The sequence below is a fragment of the Propithecus coquereli genome, unplaced genomic scaffold (genome assembly GCF_000956105.1).
Source record: "Propithecus coquereli isolate 6110/MARCELLA unplaced genomic scaffold, Pcoq_1.0 Scaffold208, whole genome shotgun sequence".
In the NCBI taxonomy this organism is placed as follows: Eukaryota; Metazoa; Chordata; class Mammalia; order Primates; family Indriidae; genus Propithecus; species Propithecus coquereli.
The window spans coordinates 2,958,062-2,976,645 of NW_012145856.1; the positions used below are offsets into that span (position 1 = coordinate 2,958,062).

At 41.6% G+C, this 18,584-nt stretch overlaps 1 protein-coding gene across 1 annotated transcript in view; it reads left to right on the forward strand.

Annotated features, from left to right (window-relative positions):
- The first annotated feature begins 9,674 nt into the window (after positions 1-9,674).
- SUCLG1 (succinate-CoA ligase, alpha subunit) overlaps positions 9,675-18,584 on the forward strand; it is a 27,444-nt gene continuing 18,534 nt past the window's right edge. Inside the window, exons 1-2 of the mRNA XM_012644249.1 lie at positions 9,675-9,932; positions 16,976-17,079. Coding sequence (XP_012499703.1) covers positions 9,836-9,932; positions 16,976-17,079 — 201 coding nt within the window. The 5' untranslated portion in view covers positions 9,675-9,835. The remainder of the gene's footprint in view (positions 9,933-16,975; positions 17,080-18,584) is intronic.

Here is an 18,584-nt window from a genome sequence, read left to right on the forward strand (position 1 = left end):
TTCTCTGACTATTGCTAAAGCAGAGGGGCTTCTAGTCTATCATGACGTGCCATGATACACTTCTGCATTTGGGAGTAGATTGAATATCTTCAAGTCCTTTATAATTCTTTTTTTCTTTTTCTTTTTTAGAGATAGGATCTTGCTCTGTCATCCAGGCTGGAGTGCAGGGGCACAATCATAGCTCACCGCAGCCTTGAAATCCTGGGCTCAAGTAATCCTCCTGCCTCTGTTTCCCAAGTTGCTGGGATTACAGGTGCACACTACCACACCTGGCTAATTTTTTTATTCTAATTTTTTAAGAGACAGGGTCCTTCTGTGTTGCCCAGGCTGGTCTTGAACTCCTGAGCTCAAGTGATTTTTCTGCCTCTGCCTCCTGAGTTCCTGGGATTACAGGTGTGAGCTACCATGCCCAGCCCTTTTAATTCTTATTAAGATCAGGTATACATGAAAACAATGGTAAGTAATTGTAAAGCAAGACAGAGTTGATAAGCTATGCTGTCTTGGCTACTATAAATCAAAGTTCCTTGGTCTGCTTGGTTTACAAGGATTGTGCATTTTGGTTCCAGCTTTCCTTCCATCTTCACTTTTCCTGTACAAACCCTTTATTTCATCTGGGAATTACTCTTTATGCCAACATCTCCCACTTTTTTTTCCCTCTTAAAATATCTTTTTCTCTCCCTTCTACCTATCCAAATCCTACCAATCTTTCAGGACCTACGTACCCCCTGAAGTATTTCATCTTTTATCAATATTACCCCTACTACTATGACGATGATGAGGTTATAGTCTCATGGTTAGTAGAAACCATGAGCTACTCAAATGGAGGGCACATGTCTATTTTATTTCTGGATTCCCCACTTGCCTTTCAGACTTCAAGATGATTCAAACCAGGTGTTTAATAAATGTTGGAATAGTCACACAATAAGTGGTTAATTCAATGGCTGTGCAAATAACAGGAGCAACAAAACACTGACTGCTGGGAACAGAGTACTTTCCTAGCAAACTCAGCTTATTAGAACACTGTTATAATATCTCCTGTCAGGTTCCCCTAAAACATTTCAAGTCTGTGCTCACAGAATTCTTATCTTCTAGACTGGGTGTTATTCTTTCCCCTAGAACAATATATTTATTTTACTAGGATCAACTCTCACAATATGGAAGCAATTGCTTGGGATTTTAAGTCTTAGATCCGAGCTCAAATACTAACTTTTGGAGCACAAAATTTTGCTTTCAGGTTTTGTTTCCAGCCCAAGATGGAGTAGACACAATTCTCCCTATTCCTCTAATTAAGTAGAGCTAAAATTCCTGTGCATTACATTAATACATAAATATAGGGAGACTCTGAATTGTGGAGAGAAGATGGCAAGGAAGAAAGCCGGGGAGGCATAAAATGTCTCCCAGGCCCTCTGTACTGAATCTGTGCTTTCTGAGCACTATGATTGCCTCCAGCAATCAGAACAAATTGAGCACAAAACTTATGGTGCCATTCTCAGCCATATCTGCCCCGAGGAGCTGCCTCCTGAGTAGTTGTTGGAGAAAATAGAGCTGCAAATCTGGGGTTGCTGCCTATCGTGAGATAGAAATTGGGGTGGACAGATCCCCCAGGCTGGCTTAAAGCTACAGGAAGACAAAGCACTCTCAGGTTGTCTAGAAGCAAGCAGTTTGCACTCTCTCTCTATCTTTTCAGAATGGGGTGATGTTATTCAATAGCTTGATATACTAAGTACCTGTCTAGTTTTATTTCACTTTCAGGATGATCTAAAACTTTTGGCCATCTATCTCATCCGGAGGCATTACTTAAATTCGAGCTCAAATGCCACTGCAAAAATAAGCTAATTGGATCACAGGGAGAGTTAACTGATATTTACCAAGGACCTTCCACGGGCCAGAAAGCGTGTGATGTACTTTTTGTATATGTTGTTCTTTCTGTTCCTTCTAAGCCTGTGAAGTAGTTGTTGTGATCCAGATTTTATATATAGTGGAAGCCATACAAAAGTGGTATCCTCCAGAGATTAAATCTGTGAAGGTAAGTGTTTGTGTGTCAGGAGGTGGTTCCCTCTCCTTTAGCAAAAGAAGTTGCCAGCTATGTCACAGCAGAGGCAGAGGCAGGGAATCACCTGGGGGCCTTTGAAAACAGCTTCCCGTAGATGAGTAGGGTGGGCCAAACTAGACTCACAGGATGTGACTTCTCTCAGAGGCAGGTGTAGAGGAGGGGACCCAGTGGTCTTGTGAGAAAATAGTGGGTCACCAGAAAGGAAGGAGTGTGGTGGATTTGCAAAGCCACAGATACCTGCACCAGTCTTGAACCAGCACTATAGGTTCATTGTGGTACTGCTGGGCAGGAGGTGGGGGGTGCTCAGCAATGCTGCCTGAGAGCATGGGTTTCCACAGCCTAAATCTCTGCCATCTCTAATTTTTCCTGCCAGAGTGACAGGGACATATAGGTCACTTTCTGCCTCCTTACGACTGTCAGAAGCATCAAGAGGCACAAATGGGGTAGACGAGGGAGACCTGAACGTCTGACCACCCCTTATTTGCAGCACATGGGGAACAAAGCAGAGCACAGGAGTTTCTCTTTGAGCATCATTAAATACAGAGAGGTCAGGTGATTTTCCCAAGGTGACACTGCTGCAGTGCTGGAGCAGAGATGTGAGCTCTGGACTGTCTTTATTTCCCTGTGTGTTCTTTTCCACATGTTGGTGAGCTGTGTCAGTTTCACCAGCACTGGGTGGACATGCAGAGGCTATTTTCATTTGTTTTTCAAGTTAGATCTTGTTTCTTTCCTACTTTCCATTTCATCTTGCCTCACTTTGGGCTAAGTTCATAGAGAATTGTTTTTAAAAGGAGAAATACCATTTTGTTGTCATTAAGCATTTGAAGGTCTTAGCCTAAGATCATGGAGTAAGTAGGAATAATCAGGGACATGGGGGTTGGTGTATGGCTTTGGGGCCTTAAGTGGTGGCCTTAAGTGGTGGTGGCAGGACACAGATTCCAGGGTATGGAGCCCTTTCTGTACCTTTGGCTCTGCCTAGAATGTCTACTCCCCACTGCTGCCACCCTGCTGGCACTTGGACCTACGAGTACACTCAAGTCTTTCTAATCAGTTAGTCCTGATGTGTATGCCGGAGGAACTGAGACAGAAGCATTCTCTTAGTGAAGGATTTGGTTGCAGCTGTGAGGATGTAAGCCTGGAGTGAGACAAACCCTCATGATTTATTTAAGCAACTGGATCCAGCTATGTCTGAAGGATTGTCCTAGATTTTTCAGTTAAGTGAGCCTATGAAAATAATGGTCAACATTTGTGGAGTGTTCACTGTTACTTACTAGGGTTTAGTCTCTCTTCTAAGTGCTTTACATGGATTATCTCATTTAATCCACACAACAATGCTGTGAGGTAGGTACTATTATCGTCCCTACTTATAACTGAGGAGACTGAGGCACACAGATTTTTGGGTGAGATATAAAACTGGGAAATGTCCTACACGGCAACAAAACCATAATCTTTGGGTATTCTTTTCTGCTGGATAGAAATAATTTACATTTATACCAAACAAAAATCTATGCTAACAGAACTTCACAGAGTCTGGGTTCTAACTACATCACTTGATCTATAAAAAACCAAAACTATTGATTGTTCTTTCTGGTTATAAAAGTAATGTGTTAATCTTGGAGAAAACTTGGAAGATATTGAAAAGAAAAAAAACCTTAAAATAGAAATTATCTGTAAAATTTATAATGAACAAGTATATGAGTTTTGTATTAACTGTGAAACCAAGTCAAGGAAAGGGTCACCCCTGTAGAGAATGAAATAACTCTTTGGGAAGTTTGTTAGACAATGCTCCAACATGGCATTTGGAAGAGCATGTTTCCTTTTGAGTGCAAGCAGATCCCATCAATTTCTGTCAAGTGGTATCAAAACCCAGCACTCTCAGTTATTTCACAACTACATAAAGCCCAATGAAAAAGGCAACTTTCATAGCCCAAGCCATGAAAATGCTGAACAAGACAAGTGGTGGAGCCTGAGCCAGGGCCTCCACAACCTGGTAGCTTTGGAGTTGATTTTTGTGGCATCCTTTGCCCTCCAGGAATGTGGGTTATTCTTCTTCACCTTGGAGTCTTTTCTCAGGCCATAACCAGCTTCTGAAGAACCAACTCTTTCTTTGCCATAGGCGCTGGGCCCTGCTTTTCTCTCTTTTTAGTATTAACTCTTGGGACACTTCTTTGGTCCTCTCCTCAAGGTTACCTTCAGGGTCTCAGGGAATCTTGCTCTCTTCTGGTGTCTTTCCAGAATTTTCAACATGAATCCCTAATTTGTGTGGAGACATGGGCAATCTGTGTTAAAATGCAAACATGTAATTTAGGAGGTGCTATCCATTAAACTAAGCAAAAGCACCAGTACATGTAATCTTTACGTGACAGCATTGCCCTGAGAAATAGGGCAAGAGTCTGCAGAAGTTCATAGAGGTGGTAGGAGAATGGTCGAACCCAATGTAAGACAGCATGAGAGCACCAGCTGTTTAGGGAAAAAGAAATGAGTCACCTTCAGAGGAAGGAGGTCACTGAATGGGGAAAGGAGGGACACAAACCAAGCTGTCTTCTTTATGATTTTGCTAAGGACTGACTCTTGATTTTTCAGCAGACTTTCTCCTGGAAGGGACATCTGTGATGTGCCACCCAGATACCCCTTCAACGAAGGGCATGCTTCCTTCCAATTGGGAGTGCTATCAGTAAAGAGCCATCAGCTGTCTGCCCCACACTTTCAGGAATTTCCTGGATGCAGAGAGTTGCCTCGACCATGATCATGCCCCTTCCCAGGGCTGCTTATATCCGGTAATGATCCATGTGGAGGTACAGAGGCCTGACCATCTTAGTCCTATCCAGAGCAATTCTAAGAGTTTGGCCAAGACTGTTGTTGGAACTGTGACAAACAGCTGGACCTCTCCCTCTGTGCAGCCTTGCTCTCTTCCCTTCCCTTCAACAGGCTTGGTCTCCAGAGCATTCTTGCATAAGGTGTTCAGAGTCTGCTTGCCAGGGGGCCAAGTCTGCAATGGGGCTCAAGTATGGGGAAAATAAATTATATTTGAAATCCATTTCTTCTAGAGAAGTTGAAGCTCTTGCCCTTCTTGTATAAGTTCAATGCAAATAAAACCTTCCCTTCAGAGGTGCTGAATGGATCAATCATTCAATAAATTGTCATTGGCTTTCAGGAGGGCCCTATAGTTGCATTTCAGAAAGTTCCTTGTCCTCATTCTTTAGGAAAGGTAACCAAACTAGCAGTGGCAGTCCCTGTCAGGGAAGAGGAAGAGTCTGTCTCTGCTTAGGTCAGCTAGTGGTGTTAGCTAGCTCTTTCTTAGAATTATGCTGTGTGATTTTGTCTCTCCTTGAGGTTCTACTTCAGATGAAAATAATCCCCTGCCTTTCTAACTCATCTTTCCTCCTAGTTCTCAAAACAATGAAGCGCTGTCTGGGGTTAAGTGTTTCTGATGTGTATTGTACCATCTTCCATTAAAAAGGCCAAGGATACAAGCTCCCTTTGTTTTATAAAGGGATTAGGGATACCCACAGTGAGGCCTGAGAGCTTAGGATATAATAACTTTCTCTTCAAGTGTGCTTGTATCACCAAGGATGAAGCAGCTGTTTTTCCCTTTAGAAGGCAGATTTTTTTCCTGGAAAGAAGTTGGCAGAACTGGGCCTAGAGATGGTTCTTTTTGTTCTATTTCCATGTGTCAGAGTCAGACTGTGGGTAAATACACACAAAGCCTTAGCACGTCTGGATAACAGCAGCAAGATACTTTATAACATTAACAGATGCTTTTCCTTCCCGTATTTCTTTCTATTCTTTGACCCTCTTCTCACCAATATTTACCCCTCCTCCCTCACCAATTTCTGTTTGGCATTCACAGTCTATTACTCTAGGAAAGGAACGTGTATCTCAAAGACTTGAGGACAGAAATAACTCAGATTTAGGATAAAAATATGAGTTAATGTCTCCAAGATCAGAAAAGGATCCTCAAGCTAGGGAAGAAGAGGAGAAGCCAGGAGAGCTTAGGTGTTAGTGTCCCCAGCCCCTACCCCACTTCCCCAGCTTGGAGGAGGAGAGGTGAGTAGCCAAAAGAATCACTAGACAAGTTTGAGAGATCCATGAAGCAGGGACTTTGTATATATGTGTGAGAGAAAGCGGGAGCAGACTAGTGGCAAGATGCAGCTAAATGGTATGTCTTGGCAGGGATGTTTCCTGTAGTTCAGAGAGGCTGAAAGGTTTTCATGTGCCTAGGAAGAGCCCAGGGATAGCTGACAGAGCTAGAGCAAAAGGAGCCTCACAAGTAGGAGTAGGGGATGATGCAGCAGTAGCTTGGAGTAACAGCTGAGGGCCAGATGGAAGGATGTATGTATCAGGAGATGCCAGCACTGACAAATGACCAAATGCTCCTTCCACCACATCCACCTCACTGTAGCATTACTATAAGGATTTAGACAAAACTCTGGTGGAAGGAAATGGATCTGAAGTCCTGGCAGAATGGGGCTCATATTGAAATCAAGGTAAGATACAGAACTATAACTGCTTTTATGCATAAAGAGCCAAATTCCTTGATCAAGCAGAAAATCCTCCAGATTCTTGGTTGACTCTTCCCCTTTCTGGTCTGATTGCATTACACATTTCAGTGACAATAACTGATTAATTTCCTTAAAAACAATGCACATGAAAGACTTTGCTCCAACAGATTTCACCTTGTTACTTAGCTCAGACCTGTCAAGATTCTTGGCTGCAAAGAGCAGAGACCACTTAAGGTTAACTTACTCAGAAAAGGACCCTGCCCCTGGGACTGCTACCATAGACACCAGCCGCCCTGACTGCTAGTCTCCTGACTCCCCCAACAACCCTGTACATAAGCCATGATTTTCCCTGCTTACTCCCACACTAGTGAGAACAGAAGGGTGGGGTGGGGGAATGGATTTATGTATATGCCTGAATATATACACAAAATACAATGTAGCTCAAAGTACACAAAGTAGCTCTGGAAAGACACATAAGAAATTGGGTAATATTGGTTTCCCCTGAAAGAATTGGATGGTGGGGAGACAAGTGGAAGGAAGACTTCTCACTATATACATTTACTGTACCTTAAGAATTTTGATCCATGGGAATAATTTACTTATTTCAAAAATCAACAATTAAAAGTTCCATTCAATCCAATTAAAAACTTCAACCTTATATCTCATTTACAGCTCTTCCTCTCCCCTCCCCAGGTCTGGCATGATCTGTGGCTCCACAACATGCACCTGGGAAGGGGTCAAGGTCTATTTTTTTCTCCTTCCTCTTTCATTCCACCTCCCCTCCCCTCATGCCCTTGCTCTAGGCTTCTGCAGGGGAGTGGGCAGGGGGTGAGGTTTGGATAAAATCTTTTAGACGGTGCTATTTGTCTCTCCTGATGGTCTATACTCTCTGGAACACTGGCTCTTTGTGGGCATTTCATGGATTTTTCAGAAGCTCCTCTCCCACTCCCCTGCATAGAGGAGTGAGTTATGTGAGTTATGTGCTCTTTGGCTGACCTCTTGTAACTCTCCCTTGTCCCCCTCCTTCCCCCTGTGGGTTTTCTACCATCTTTTATGCTAGGGCTCCTTGCCCTACAGGATGGTCCTCTTATGGGGAAGCTCAGCTTTCTTTCCTGGCATCCATCTCACTCATGGGAATATCACGCATCTTGCTACACCAAATACTGACCTACCTGCCTGCCAGTAAGGGCTGCTCCAGCCAGCCTCCTGCCTTTACAATTCTCTAGGAAGGAGGCAGACATGAGTCTCTACATTTAGGTCGGCCTTCCAAACTCAAGTTTTCCTGAGTACTCTTTGACCAAGACCTACTCTAGGGCACTGAGATGGGCTCATGAACTTCTGCAGTTATGCAGGGATTTAGCTTGCAATTTAATGCCAGTATTCTTTTGGTAAGGAGCCCTCCCCTACTAACTTGGCTGGGGGTGGAAGGAAAGGGGAACATTAAGCTGTCAATTCCTGACTCAGAAGAATCAGGCCCTCATTCAATGAATTGCAGTCTTTTGCTTATTTGAGCAGGGTGAGGTGTTGTGGTGAGAATCTGAAGACCAGTTTGGCTACTTCTTATCAAACTCTGGACAGACAGTAGCTCTTAGATTACCCTCCTTAGGATGCGGAGGTACTATGGCCTGTTGCCCTCAGCTTTTAGGGCTTTAGTCAAAGTTTTGAGATAAATGGAAATATGCTATTCTACATCTACTTACATCAGTTAAAATCTTCAAAACATCATCCTGTCATGTGAAAAAGAAAGTTCTAATCTATAAGGAGTTTCATCCCCATCTCAACGAGAAACCTGAATTCCAGAGGTCACACTGCCAAGTGGTAGAGTTGGAATTTGAATCCAAATGGCTGATTATTCCAAAACTCAATCTGCAGTTAAAGATGAATAGCACAGTTACTGTCTAGTGCAACTGTTCCCTATCTATGAGCTACACAATTGGGGTGGAGGTGCAGTTATTACAAGGAATTGAAACATCCTTAATCCACATGTCTGTGGATTCAATAAATAACGTATATGCTATTATTTCTCCTATATAGCAATTCAATTCAACAATGAGTTTTCTTTGTGCCATGCATTGTTCTAGATGCTGGGGATACAACAGTGTGCAAAACAAACTAAAATCCATCTTCATGGAAATATAAATTCATTAAAATCATACTGAAATTATATTTTTTTGTCATTCATTTTACTAATTAAATGAAACGAAATGCGTAACTATTACCAAATGAAAGCTCAGGAAAGATTTTTCTATTTATTTGTTACATATCATACTGGACACATATGGAAACAATGGATACTATTTAACTCTGAGGAATTCAGTTATCACAAGGACACGATCCACTAGAGGAGGTGTGAGTTTGCAGTCAAGTCCAACCTAAGACGAACAATATCTGGGTCATAAAGGAAATACGGGGCAATCTCCTTGGGTAATCCCACTCAACCATCACACAGCTCAGTGCAAATTATAACGGCAACCTAAACAAATAAATTAGGATTATAATTTTACTGATGATCAGGAGCACATTACTTTATCTCTTCACATTTTGACTCCGGGACTCTCTGAGGTTCCTTCTAAAGCTTCTACAGAAGAAGCGAATGGTTTGCCCAAAAGGAGCAAAGTCACGTTTGACCTCCAATTTCAGTCCTTAGGATCCCTTGGGAATAGATTCTCATACACTTAGTGCTAGTCAAAGACTGTATGATAGTTTGTTTAACCAAAATAAATTAAGTGTCAGTAATTTCGTTCTTTCTCCTCACATCCTTCCCTTCACTGGCCACTAGTCCGGGTTCTCACAAGGGTATGCGGTGCGAAGTATTATCTTTTCCACGTTGCAGACGAAGAAAATAAAGGTGTAGGAAATTAGCCTAGGAACCGGAAAGTTCCGGCACTGCTTTTCGCACCTCACCTAGCTGTTTCTCCACTCCCTCGGTCTCCAAGGCCTCGTCTCCTCGGCGAGACTCCGCCTTTCCCCTCCTTCCACGCCCGCCGCTCCCGCTCAGGCTACAAACCGCTCGGTCAAACTACATTACCCACAACGCCTCGCGCCGACCCGTCTCTACTGGGCTTTCCCTAGCTGCTGTTATAATTAATGTCAAACCCACATTTTTGAGGGAAACCCGAGTTATTATCTGCTTTTCCAGTAAAGTGCCTCTTTTTCTTCACCTGCGATGTCCGCCGTTCGGTGACTAGGTCTCGTCCGTTCAGGCGACTGCTCTGGCCACCCTCCTCCTCCTGCCCCGGCCCCTATCAGGTCCCCGGGGGCCTGGGAGTGTCATTGGCGGATGACCGCCGCCCTTGGCGCGGCTGCTGCTTTCGCGACCATGGTCTCCGGCAGCAGCGGCCTAGCAGCCGCCCGCCTCGTGTCGCGCAGCTTCCTCCGTGAGTCCAGCTGGGACGCTGTCGTCCTGGCTTCCGCGGGTTCTTGGAGCCTCCGCGCCCAACGTCCTGGCCCAGGCTGCGGCGGGGCCTTCCAGGGCAGCAGCTTGTGGAGGGCTGGGGAGCCGCGAGGGCTCCGGCTCCGAGTCCGGGACCCTGTGGGGTGAAGGGAGCTTTGCTGGATGCATGGGAGGGGCGCGGATAATTTAGGCCGTTGGTGGTTCGGGACGTCGGGTGGCTGAGCCAGGATTCGGGTCTGGGAGCTCTGCAGACCTGGGAGCTTGCTCTTGCCCCAGCAGTGACGAGTGGCGGAGTGGGGGTGGCGCCTATATTGACCTTTATGGGGTGAGAGGTGAAGAGGTCCAGGATGAAACTAGCTGGGAGGATGAGCGTCAGTTGAGAGGTAGGGGAAAGGTGTCTCAGTAGGAAATAGGAGGGTGAGGCTGTGTTCTTTGCACAGAAGGGTCCTGCACTTTCAATTGTTCCTTCTGTGGATTGTAGGGTCAGGGGAAAGATGGTTTCTGCATCCAGAGTCAGTATACACCTGTAAACTCTTGGAAGCTTAGGGTTGGCTGAGACCTGGACCAATTTATTTGTAGTGTCTCCACCAGGTGGTTGTGTGAAAACCACAGTTCCTGCAAACTTAACAGTCTTTGAGTAATGCTGACTGTTGAAAATTTTTACTATGTTCTAAGAAAACTTTGGAACAGCCATGTCAAAGTTTGAAGTCTGGCTAGTGCTTTTACAGGTTGTGTTATAACCCTGGCCACTTTTCTTAATCTGTTTCTCAACTATTGTTTCCAATTATATGAAAGGAATACCATATTTTAGTGAATCTGAGGCACCATCTCTTGTAAGGTGCACCAATATTTTGTTCACCAGTGGAAAATGATTACTAAAGTTGTGACACGCCGTTGGTTGTCAGATGCATCCTGATTTAAGAGATGTTAAAAAGTGAAAAAAATGTGCATCCTAGAAATAATGATGTACAGGATGATCTGTGCAGAATAAGTGAAACAATTTATATAAAACACCTGATATGTAATAGACACTCAACTAACGTTAGTTTCCTTTCTTCCCCTTTGCTCCTAATTCTGCTGCTTATACTGAATAGTGGATGAGACTTATTTCCTTTCTTGATAAGATTACATTCTAAAAGTGTACAATGATGAATGTGCATTCAATAGCTACACTTAGTTACCAAATCACTTGAGGACAAAGGTCTGGCTAGATAGATAATTTTGGCAGGTAGGAAACAGTTGGGTTTATTTGGGAAAGTTTTCTGGAGATTCTTATTGTATAGTTTAAAGGACAATTGAGGATGTTGTAGGCAAAAGGAAAAAAGGGATTAGTTATATGCAATAATCACTTTGGTCAGTAGTTTGAGCTCCAATAATTAGATACTATTGGGTATGGGCCTAAGCCAGCTAAATTTGAATAGAGTTTGGGTTACAGTGTAGAAAGCCAGTTGTGTAGCACAGCCACTGTGGTGGGAAAGCCCAGGAAGGAGTTGGCCACCTATGTCTTTCTCTCCTGGGTTCTTGCTGGTCTGAGGTTCTGAAAGATCCTAGCCTTGAGTAGGTCTGCTGTCTTATTAGGAAGAGAATCTAGAGAAGAAAGGAAGAATGTCCAAAAGATCCAGTTCCTTAATCTACCCTTAGCAGTACTTAACAATCCTCTTCCAACATAACTGGAAGTTCTTTCTTCCTCCTAGGATCGTGAAGTCTCAAAGATCATCTGGTTTAGCTTTCTATTGCTGTAGTGGCCTCAAATTATCCAAATCATGTGAATTACTTGTTATTAGGGGTCTGAGAGGTATGAGATATAAACCAAGATAATCTTCTGTGTTAGAGTGTTTCAGATGACAGTGTTTAATACATAAACACCTCTAAATCTGCAAACCTCTGACTCTTCTTTCCCATGCCACATTTCTAAGCCCATTTTTACTCCCACTAGAAAAATAGCAGCCACAACAACATTATCTTGCAAACTTTTTTTTAGGGGGTTATAAGTTATTTAAGCTCTGAGGTTAATAGAACTAGAGATGTTAAGAAATTTTCTTCTCTTAAATTTCAGTTGATTATACATTATGTGCTGAAGGTTGAAGCTCAGAAGTGTTGCAATGTTGATTTGAGTTTAAAAAATAAAAAAAACCCAAGCAAACACTGAGAGGTGTCTTTTGGAGCCCTGTTGGAGATGCAGAAACAAAATCTCAGTTTTATAGCTTATGAAAAGAGGGAAAGAAGCCAGTTGAAGTGGGGAAGGAAAATAAAATGAGAAATGAGAAAGATTTCTTCTAAGAGAAAGTATAAGGATTTTTATAAGCACCTTTGAAGTTGAAATAGTGAAGTTTTTAAAGAAGTATAAAGCAAGGCAAGGTCTTTTTAAACATGTCAGGAGTTTCTATAAATTCAGTCTTTTAGAATAAGTAGGGAATAAAAGCCAGTATTTTTGAACTTGAGAATCAGGGTATTTTAAAGCCAGAAAGTGAACGTTACAATCCAGCTGGTCCCACACCTTTCTTGGCAGCTGAGGAAATAAACTCAGAAAGTTTCCACCTAATATCAGAAGAGGTTTTCAGACTCTGTGCTGTGTGGTAGTCTTTCCACCAGCATATGCCACGTGATAGTTTAAGCTTCCTGTTTTGAAGGTCTGATTTTTTTGGCAGTGTCAGTGTTGAGAAGGTGATTACCCTGCTCAAAGGTGCTGCCTTCCTGTTCCATGTGTTTGCCCAGCGTGTAGACCTGTTTTTAGAATCGGGGAAGCAATTAGAAGTGTAGATTGGAAAAGGAAACCCTCAACAGTGATGTTTCTGACACCAGTATCTGTTACCACTGCATCTAAGAACCAAGTCTTTATTTCAGAAATATGGAATAGGCTTGATCCAGGTGTACCAGTGTAGCCATGAGAAAGTGATTTGATTTTCTTTTTGACATCAAACTTGTTGTCCCATATAAACATAACTGGAAATGTTCAAAATAATTTAACTATAGGGGAACAATTTCATTTTGCCAAAGGACAGACATTTTGTTGACTTATAGCTACATTTTTTTACATTATAATATTTCTAAAATTAGGTTGTGTCTTATGATTGTTGATACTTTACAAAAATTGACAGTGTTTTTTCTCTTTCTTACTAGTACTTAATAGTACTTCTTCAAAATCAATGGTGTTTTATATTTGATGAAATATGGCACTTACAGCCTATTAAGCTTTATTTGTAAGTCAATATTAAATAAATACATAATTTTGTATTTGAATAGTGGGTTGTTTGGGGTTTAGGGATAAGTGGATGGTAAGCTACTTTGTTGTATTGTAAGGTCTATAGGTGTGGACCACAATAACCTGTATATTACATATGAATATGATACATGTGGTTAATAAGTATACATTTGTTAAATTCATGAGTACATGCATGAATAAACGAGTAATAGGGACACAGTTTGAGAGGTGAGTTGACGAAGTACTTTCATGAACAAATCTGAGATTATTGGTTAGGAGCGTGGGACTGGTCATACAAGGCGATGGTTTGAGTCTCACTTGGCAGGAGCTCTTTCATTATACCCTTAATCCCGCCAGCCATTTTGTAAATGATGTGGTTGCTATCTCTGGGAAAAAGGACTCAGTATGTGACTGATTGGTACAAATCTGTCACCCCTGTTGAAAACACATCTCTCTCAGATTATTACTCAGTTCCTTTCCTTCATTGTCTTTATTACAGTTTGTATAATACTTTCATAATTGTGTGCTAATCTTTGTTTGATGTTTAGCTCTCCTGCAGGGCAAGAAGATTCATGTGGGTAGGGCCTGAGTCTGTCTTGTTCACCTGTGAATCCCTACCACCTGATAGATAGCCTGCCATAATGAACATCTCAAAGCAAAATTACTCTGCTCATTCTACATCAATAATAATGATGATAATAAAATAGCTCTTAGTGATATAGCACTTGCTTTACCCTAGGCACTATTTTACATGCTCTATATATTATTAACTCATTTAATTCTCACATTGGCCTATGAAGTATATACTGTTATTATCCCCATTTTTACAATGAGGCTGCACCTTTACAAATATTTCACATGTTAAAAATTTGCATGTATATTCGTGCATACTATACATTATATATAGACATGGATTAGCATATTTATAAATAAACATGGGATGTGTGTGAGGACATATAAAACATTTCTGATAGGATTTATTTGATTTTAAAATATGAATTATATGTTCTCTCTATTTAGGAAAAGATTTTACCTTTGTGCTTATGTAGGGTTGTAATCCCAATTTTGTGCGTATACCAGGCACTTTGTTACCCAATTTACAGGCATCATCTTGTATTAACATTACAGCCTCCTCATGGGTGTCTGTTATTCCATTTACAGACAGGGAGACTAAGGCTAAGGGAGATCAAAAGAAATGCCCTGGGTTGCATGACTGGTGAGTGGCAGAACATAAACTCAGGTCCAGGCCTGTCTGATTCCTGGGACAGTGTTCTCAGCTGCTCCCGGGACACAGTCCCATGGTTAGGCTGGTCAACCTCTAAGAACCTGAAGAGAAGGTGACACCACCACATCTACTGAAGGTGGCCCAGGATGTGGCAGCCCTAGCCTTCACCATCAGAAAATTCTTCCCGGTAGCCAACCTCAGACTTTTCACATCGTGTAGTTATGGCCCACTTCTATGTCAGTTCAGATAGATTATGTGCTCTTTGAAGGCTGGGACTATATTATTCAACATTTTATCCTTGACACCTGGCATTGTGGCTTGGCATAGATGCTTCTCAAATCTTGATTGAATAAATGAATGGCCATGACAACCCCAGGAACTGGTATATGTACTTGATTGTTCTAACATCCTCTCATTTCAGTATCAATGATAATCTTGTCTGGCATCATACAGGTTTCTTGTCAAGACAGATTGTTATGTCACTTTCTTGTCTCTGAATGCATATTTTGAGCTTGCGTCTCAGGTAATGATAGTCTGTTAGTTCTAGCTTATCTGAAACTGGGTCCGAATGAGTCTGGGCCTGGTGAGTAGATGTGGAGATCGCACATGCACGAGGACATAGCCACACCTGTACACTAGAGGTTTCTCAAGATCTACTTCATTAGATGCTGTAGGCTGTCAGAGGCATTGTTGCATGGTCTGAACACTACTAACAGGCTAGGAGACTGGGAGGTGTGAGCTGCTATATATCACACTTCTGATCAGGTTTTTATGAGCACCAAAGATCTGATGTTGTGAAATCTTGAGCTTTATAGAGTTGGTCCAGGAGATTTGAAGTTACTAGGAGAAGGTTGGTCTTGTTATTGAAGCCATGTTTTAGGGACATAGGCAGATATGTCTTTTCTCAGGGTTACTCCTACCCCTGTGGAAGGAGAAGTGAACCATCTGATCTCCTTTCTTAAGTTAGTAAATATACAAGTAGTTGTGGAGGACCAAACTTTAGAAGTAGTTTCTTTTAGCAAATATGGACTCTAGAGATTCTGATCTTATCATCTGATCTTGTAATCAAATCTTCTACATTCTGGTCTGAAAACTCATGATGGATGGACCATTTATTGAAGATTCCAGGAATGGGACGGACTGGTGGAGCAGAGTCTGCCACCAGTCAGGAATAGCAGCAGAGAAGGAAAGGAAATATAGTATAGCTCTTGCATAAGTATTGTGGTTGTGGGTGTCCAGCAGGGAGAACAGGGTGCTAAGGGCAAGAGTGGACCTTGAGCACTGACTAGGTTGGAGTCTGTTGCATAGGTCAGTGGGGGAAGGGTCACAGGCCATAAATTCCTATTGTGGTGTCCACTGGCCTAGGGTCAGGTGCTTAGCTGTGCCCACTGTGCCAGGACTTGACCCCTTGTTCAGCATGGTGTAGTCCAAGAATACAGCAGTCAGTTACCCAGCAGTTCTGTGCATGTACCAAACGCTCCTCTTGGATGGTAATAGTGAAATCTGCACCTGTCTCTTCCCTCGAGGTGTAGAGGACTCCAAATACCTCTGCCAGAGCAGATATTGATGCTCAATTATGGAACCTGAGGTCTGAGGATTTAAGAGGGCATGAGGCAGTGATTCAAGGCAGAAAACATGATATGTGACAAGATTTTGTTTTCTGGAGCTAGCTTTCATGGGCTACCTCAATGGTATGTGGAAGTCTAGCTACTTTGAAGAGGTCAGGGATGGGCCACAGAGAAGGCAGGTTGGTGGCTCTAATGGAGGTTTAGAAGGTAACTCTTAGTTTTTTAAGTCATCTGTGCTATACTTCCTACTGCTTTTGAAATATGGGGAGTGGGTTGTGGTAACTACTTAGATTTGTCAATTTTTCTTTAGGTTGATTGCTGAAAATAACTTGGTTTTTTTTTTTTTTTTTTACAAGTTTCTCCTATTTGTCTGCTTTCCTATTTATTTCCTATTTCCTGTTTATTTTATTTTCCTTATTTCTTTTATATATGAAATATATAAAAGAGTCTTATATCAGAAAAGATCAAATTATGTGATTTGGGATTATATTTTAGACAAGTTTTATTCTATGACTTAACATTTAATATATTATTACTGGGAAATGAATTGCAGAGTAGTTCTTGCTTATACCCCTGACAAAGTTTGTCTCTTAGCTTACCTATTGTTTGCAGTCTTAAAAAAGTTGGGTCAAATGGGAAAGCATGCAGCTGTTTAGTAAACATTATTAGTGGGGATGATACCTAGTTTTCAGAACCTGGATTTAATTTGAGCAATTTATCTTTGAGCCTCAGTTTTCTTTCTGAGGAATAAAAATGATAAACTTCAGCTTTTCTTTCTCAGAAAAAAATCTACAAGATTGTAATTCTTGGTAAAGAGAGGATCCTGGAGAGTAGAACACTTGTCTTTTTTGTTTAGTTTTTTAAATTATTTCTGTGGTTAGTGTGTCTCATTTAAAAAGTGACATTTAAATTTGCCATGATCACAAGATAGCTCTTGCATTAGAGGGCTTTGTTATTGTTGTTACCAAGTTGAGTTCATAGTTCAAAAGTTTGGAAAAATTATAATGTGTCATATTTTCTTTACTTCTCAGTGCAACAGAATGGAATTCGGCATTCTTCCTACACAGCTTCACGGAAACATCTCTGTATTGATAAAAATACGAAGATTATTTGCCAGGGTTTCACTGGTAAGCAGGTATGTATATCTAGATTTTTATTTTAAAGTATAGACTCGAGATATAAAAAGATGTAACTATTTTTTGTTTTTGATATCACAAAATTAATAATGCATGATTGTTGTAGTAAACTATACTGTACAACAATGGGGTTGTATCTCAGGAGGAGGTTAGGTGTCTGTAAGATGAAAATTGTGTTTAAACATACCCTGAAAATCCCTGGAAGTATACTGTGTTGGAGAATCACATAGTGTCTTTCAGCAAGTACATACAGCATTACTGGTTTTCCTCCAACATTGGAATGGATCACCGTTTCTTTGATTAAGTACTAGGTAAAGTAGGTTACTTGTGTTTGGGTCTTTTACAAAAAATATATGTATATTGTTAAACACAGAATCCACATTCATTGTGGAGAAATACTCAAACCCAGAGAGGCTCATTGAAAGTGAGACAGGCAGAAGAACTAGCACACTGACGTTTCCCATCTCACATTTTCTTTGTGGCAGTGGTCTAAGATTAGCAGGCAAAACTGCCTAAAGTGTTTAATTTGTTCTTATTCATTTATAGTCATTTTCTCTCCCTCTCCCCTGTCGACATCATAGAATCTGCATAAGTCTAAATATATCAGTGATGTAATTTTGCAATAAAATGCAACATAGGAATCTCCTTTCCCTATTCCCTACCACCTACTCCACAGGAATTCTTTCTGTTAGTAAGTTGGCATGTGTCCTTCCAAATATTTTTCTTGCACATACAAATATAGTATCTTATATATAATGTGTATTTCACTGAGTTTATTCTTCAGAACTGTATATATTAATATTTATATAACGGACATAGGCAGATATGTCTTTTCTCAGGGTTACTCCTACCCCTGTGGAAGGAGAAGTGAACCATCTGATCTCCTTTCTTAAGTTAGTAAATATACAAGTAGTTGTGGAGGACCAAACTTTAGAAGTAGTTTCTTTTAGCAAATATGGACTCTAGAGATTCTGATCTTATCATCTGATCTTGTAATCAAATCTTCTACATTCTGGTCTGAAAACTCATGATGGATGGACCATTTATTGAAGATTCCAGGAATGGGACGGACTGGTGGAGCAGAGTCTGCCACCAGTCAGGAATAGCAGCAGAGAAGGAAAGGAAATATAGTATAGCTCTTGCATAAGTATTGTGGTTGTGGGTGTCCAGCAGGGAGAACAGGGTGCTAAGGGCAAGAGTGGACCTTGAGCACTGACTAGGTTGGAGTCTGTTGCATAGCTCAGTGGGGGAAGGGTCACAGGCCATAAATTCCTATTGTGGTGTCCACTGGCCTAGGGTCAGGTGCTTAGCTGTGCCCACTGTGCCAGGACTTGACCCCTTGTTCAGCATGGTGTAGTCCAAGAATACAGCAGTCAGTTACCCAGCAGTTCTGTGCATGTACCAAACGCTCCTCTTGGATGGTAATAGTGAAATCTGCACCTGTCTCTTCCCTCGAGGTGTAGAGGACTCCAAATACCTCTGCCAGAGCAGATATTGATGCTCA